The sequence below is a fragment of the Condylura cristata genome, unplaced genomic scaffold, assembly GCF_000260355.1.
Source record: "Condylura cristata isolate star-nosed mole 26May11 unplaced genomic scaffold, ConCri1.0 scaffold00001, whole genome shotgun sequence".
Lineage (NCBI taxonomy): Eukaryota > Metazoa > Chordata > Mammalia > Eulipotyphla > Talpidae > Condylura > Condylura cristata.
The window spans coordinates 62,701,895-62,707,593 of NW_004567102.1; the positions used below are offsets into that span (position 1 = coordinate 62,701,895).

The 5,699-nt window shown below is 43.0% G+C and overlaps 1 protein-coding gene across 2 annotated transcripts in view; it reads right to left on the minus strand.

Annotated features, from left to right (window-relative positions):
- The window catches only part of HDDC2 (HD domain containing 2), a 27,187-nt gene extending 22,530 nt beyond the window's left edge, over window positions 1-4,657 (minus strand). The window contains exons 1-2 of one of the 2 annotated variants that reach the window (XM_004674104.2): window positions 4,542-4,657; window positions 377-498 (exon numbers count right to left, since the gene is read on the minus strand). In XM_004674104.2, the coding sequence (XP_004674161.1) occupies window positions 377-498; window positions 4,542-4,616 (197 nt within the window). In that variant the 5' untranslated portion in view covers window positions 4,617-4,657. Of the gene's footprint in view, window positions 1-376; window positions 499-3,146; window positions 3,204-4,541 lie in introns of those variants that run through there. The other variant, XM_012724171.1, reaches the window with a different exon arrangement.
- Between the last annotated feature and the right edge of the window lie 1,042 nt (window positions 4,658-5,699).

Consider the following 5,699-nt stretch of genomic DNA (forward strand, 5'->3'; position numbering starts at 1 on the left):
AAAAAAAAAAAAAAACACCTCCTAAGGGTGGGCTAGATAAAAGCACAGAGTATCCTAATACAGTGATCAAATTTTAGACAAAACATATTCATTTCCAGGGCCTAGGAAACCCCACTATTTCATCTCTGTTTCTACAAGACCAAACAGGCTCTTTTACTTTCCAAGAGAAAACCCAGAGTATAATTTACAACAACTGAAGGAATAAAAACACATAGTTTACCTTCCCATCTGTATGGTTTGCCTCAAATAATTTTTCTTGATATATAAATCAATCTACAGAAATCTGACACCAGTCTCGGTCATGAAAAATGGTACACACCCAAAGACCAGAGGCCCACAGCAAGCATCAGCATTCACATGAGCCATATGAGCTTACCGGTCTTTGTCAAGATGCTCATCACTGATCACCAGAGCCATAATTGCCATCCTGTACATGTGATCTGATACGCTCTCTGGATTTTCAACATTTCTGTATACCCAGCCAGTACGTGGGACTCTCTGGTGAAAAGAAAAAGAAAAAAAAGTTATGAAGACAAATATTTGAAAAAGGAGAATTATAAGCCAAAATTTCTGATGAACATAGATGCAAAAATCCTCAACAAAATGCTAGCAAGTCAATTTCAACAATACATTGTTAAGATCACACACTGTCAGGTGGAATTTACTTTATTGATACAAGGATAGTTCAACACACACAAATCTTTCAATGTGACACATCACATCAACAAAATGAAGTTTTAAAATCATACGGTCATCTCAAGAGATGCAGGAAAAGTATCTGATAAGATTCGGCATCCATTTGTCATTAAAAATTATCAATAAAATGGGTATAAAAGGAACCTAAACATAATAGAGGTCATATAAGACAAGCTCATTGGTAATATCATATCCCTTGGGGAAAAACAAAAGGCTTTTTCTCTGAGATCAGGCACAAAACAAAGATGCCCACTCTCACCACTGTTAATTAATGTAGATTGGAAATTCTGCCAGAGCAATTTGGCAAGAAAAAAAAAATTATCCAAATCAGACAGAAAGAAGTAAAGAGTCACTTCTTGTGGGTGGGATAGTACTCAGAGAAAACCCTAACAATGTCATCAAAACACTACGAGAAATAATGAATATTGTAAAGATGCACGTTATAAATCAATACACAAAAATCTGTTGTGTTTTTATATACAAACAACAAATTAGCAGAATGAGAAATTAAGACAACAATATCATTTATGATACATGAAAAAGAATAAAACACCTAGGAATAAATTTAACCATGGAAATGAAAGACCTATAAACTGAAAACTGCAATGCACTGCTGAAGGAAACTGCAGAAGTGAGAAAAGAAATGGAAAGACATCCCGAACTCATAGAACGGAGTAGATGGTCAAAATGAGCGTTTTACTTAAAGTAGCATACATATTCAATTCATTCCCTATCCAAATCCCAAGGGCATTCTTCAAAGAAGTAGAATAAAAAAAGTGACTAAAGATCTCCAATTTCCCAAACAGTCCTGAGAAAAAAGAACAGAAAGAGGAGGTATCAGGTTCCTTAACTTCAATCTATATACTACAAAGCTACAGAAATGAAAATAGTATGGTTCTGGAATAAAAACAGATGCATAGATCCATGGAAAGAGCTCAAAGCTAAGAAATAAACCCATACATATAATAAAAGAGCCAATACCATACATTCAAGGAAAGGAAAATTCCTTCAATAAATGGTGCTAGGTAAACTGGACAACTACATGCAAAGAATGAAACTAGACACTATCTTACACCATATACAATAATTAGATAAAAATGAATTAAAGACTTGAATATAAGAGCTGAAAAAATACACACAGTTGGTAAGATCTTCAATATTAGCCTTTGTGATACTTTTATGGATTTCCTATTTTCAACTGTGGGAAAACAAAAGCAAAATGAAATAAATGGGCTACTTGAAAGTAAAATATGTCTACATTGAAAAAAGCCTCACTAAAATGAAAAGGGATCACACAGAAAAAGATATTTGCAAGCCATGTTATCAGGAAAAGGGTTATATGAACAACTCAACAACAAAACAAAACCATGATTGGAAAATGGGCAGAGGATCTAAACAGGCATTTCACAAGAAGACAGACACATGAAAGGGTGTTCTTCATTGCATAGCAGGTGTGTGTGTGTACACAATGGAATATTACTCAGCTATAGAAAAAGATAAAATCTTGACATTTGTGACAACATGTATGTGTATGGTAGGGATTAAGCAAAGTGAAAGAAGTCAGAAGGAGAAAGCAAACACCATATATTTTACTCATAGACGGAATATAAAGAAACAAATCAAAACAAACAAAAACCCCTTAGACTTTGACAACAGATGGTTATCAGAGGAAAAGAGGGCAGGAGGTGAGAGGTAGGCCTAGACAGTGATAGGCTGTGGAATCTTCTGCCCTCCGTATTCTTGGGAATATTGTCTTGGTGCCCAGAGTTCCTGCATGTCAACTAGGTGTAGGGTCACGCAGGGGGCCTCCTACCAAAATCCTGGTATGAGGAACATGCTGGAAACCCAGCATCTGTTGGTAACAGCAAGCAGATAATAGGAAAGAGAGAAGCTTAGAATGGCAGGGAAAATAGAGCGACAGGGGAAACAGACCCCATCCCTCCACCCTAGCTTACATCCCAAATCCCCTCACCCATGCATGGATACTCCCCATACACTTGCCCTTCTTTGGGATCGGCACATTACTTCCCCTGTAGCCCCTCCACATGTCTCACTGCTCCAGATGGACTGTGAGTAAGCTTTCCCTCAGCCCATGCTGAGGCCAACACTGCCCCCCAAGCAACAATGGATGTAAGGAGGCCCTTGGGGTCGGGCATGGTGTGGTATTCACTATCAGCTATGCTCTTCAACAGAAGCCCTGGGAAGGAGACACAGAAGCAGGGTCATGGTTTCAGAACTTACTTAAAAATGTAAAATCAAGCAAAATGATTGACTTGTGCAATCAGATAAATCAAGGAGGTCAGAGAATGGGCTGTGGGGAGTATACCGGATATTGTGAAGTATACAAGAATTCAACAGTCAAGTTATTCTGTATGACTAACATAAAAAAATGTATAGATTATGTAACAGATACAAGACCTTTAGACATAAAAGACAAAACGGTAAAGTACCTTATCTTTCATATCTACAGAAGGTAGGATATTTTGGGCTTCAAACAATCCACACTAGACATATGTAGAAAACATTGTGGTGAGTGCTTGCACTTGACAAAGTGACAAACTTCCAAATTCTGAAGAATGGAGAAAAAAGCATGTCTGACTGCATCATGCATAAAGGAAGTCTTGACTCCTTTATTCTGATCCTGATGTGCCCCTGTGAGACTAAAATTTTCTCCTCACAAGTTTCTTTTCTAGGGCCCTCCTTGGTGGCGCACAGGTTAGGACACAGCACTGCAAGCTGGCCGCAGCCACCTCAGCATGAGTTCGACCCTGCCCAGGAGGTGACCACATGGGTGGCAGACCTCTGCTGACCCACCCGCTGCTCCCCTCAGCACTGTACTTCGTTTTATCTGCCAGTTCTGCTCCCCACTCTGTCTCTGGTGAATCCTTTCACCGCCCCTGCACCTCTGGCTTCTACCCCAGTTCTGTATGAACAAATAAGTATTTTTTAAAAAAATTCTTTTCTAAAGACTTGTATAAACAATAATAGTAGCGGCATGAAACAGATAAGTTGCTTTAAAGAGAAATTCTGCAAAAATCACAAACTGGGGTGGGTGGTAGGAAACGTGATGATGTAACAACTAAAAATACTTTTTTTTTTTTAAAGATTTATTTATTTATACATACAGAACTGGGATACAGGCCAGAGGCTCAGGGGCGGCGAGAGGCTTCACCAGAGACAGAGTGGGGAGCAGAACAGGCAGATCGACTAAGTACAGTGCTGAGGGGAGCAGCGGGCGGGTCAGGAGAGGTCTGCCACGCCATGTGGTCACCTCCGGGGCAGGCGGGGAATCGAACTCATGCTGCAGTGGCTTTAGCTTCTTAGTGCTGTGCTTTAACCCGCTGCGCCACCAGGGAGGGCCTAAAAATCCTTTTTTTTAAACAACAACAACAACAAAGTTTTGTTTCCGATTTCTGGGAGTTACTATGAGATTTTCAGCACGCCAATAAAATCTGCAGGCCCAATGGGTTCTGTTCATCCCACCATTCAGAAGCCCATGCCCCCCAGCCCATTTTGGGGATCCTGAGCCCCAATGGACTGAGGGCAGAGGCGGGTCAAGGTCTGGCAAAACCGCGCCGCCTGCTGTCCAAAAGCCTCCTGCACTGTGCCAGGGCCGACACAAGATGCTCGGGATTAGACCGCGCCAGGCCTAGGGTGCGCCCCTTCGCGCCAGCCTCGCCGGTTCGCGGACTCGCTTTCTCCTCCCGCCTTCCGGCCTGTTCCCGGCCCCAGCTGGCGGCCGGGAGGGCGGAGGGCGGTGATCGCCTCGCAGCCCGCGGCCGCGCTGGCGCTCCTAGAGCACCCGCTTCCCGGGCGTCCAGCGACCCGGCCCGGCGCCCGCTCACCTTCAACTGCCCCACTAGCCGCAGAAGCTGCAGCAGGTTCCGGGCCCCGCCGCCCCCAGCTGAGGCTGAAGCCATGGGTCACGCTCCAGTCAGGCCGCAGCAGGCCGCGAGGCCGCCGCCCGAGGCTCCGCCCCCGCTAACTCCTCCTCTTCCTCCCTTGTCCCTGCTCTTGAGGGTTTTCATGCCACCGGCTTCTGTCTAGTTTTCTACCTTACTGACTTTTGGCCTTGGGCAGCGCCCTACCATGCAGACACAGAACTTGGTGCACGCTGGGTCCTCATTACTCATTTGTAAAACCGTGGAACACCTAAGGGGATTGCAGGAGGGACGAGAACCGAGCGCTATGGCACACTGCACCAAAACCCTTCAGCATCTGATTGGGGAAAGAGAGATGGAAATCTACTTTAATAAAGCAGGCAAATTACATTTAAATAGAGGCACAAGAAAATACCACGGCGGGAGAAACTAATTAGTAGCAACAACAACAAAAAAGTATTGGGAGGACTTTGGGACTAGTCTTAGCCAAAGGATTTGGAGATAACAAAGCAACCCCGTGCTGAAGGAAGAATCCTTTACCCCAAATAAATGGCCAGCATGTGCCCCAATTGCCTGTCTTAATTCCACCAATAACCATTGCTACTCATTTCTAAAGGCTTGCAGTGGAGGTGCATACTGAAGGACTCAGGGGTGGAAGGTAGTGAGGACAGACTGACCATATGGGGCAGTGAGGCCCTAGGCAGACCAATTAAGAGATAATTGAAATTATTATTATTATTTTTGGTAGATTTTTTTTTGTTCATCTGGTGAGGTGTTGTGAATTTTGTATACAATGTGAAGGTAGAACGAACACAATTTGTGACATATGGAGAAATCATAGATGATTTCACACATCTCTAGTTGCTTGACCAACTAGAAGGTTGGGGTCGCTATTTAGTCCAAGAGAAAATAAGAAGGGGGCTGGGAGGCAGGTGGGCTATCTGTCTGTTTGGGAGAAATGCCAAGAAGAGGAGCTTTGAGCAACACTGGGAATTGGAAGGTTAATTGGGATATGTTGAGATAGCTAATAGAGATGTAAATCTGTAAGTCAGGGAAAGGTAAAAATTTTGTATCATCAGCATATAAGGTAGGTTATAAAAATCACAGAAATTGGATGAGATC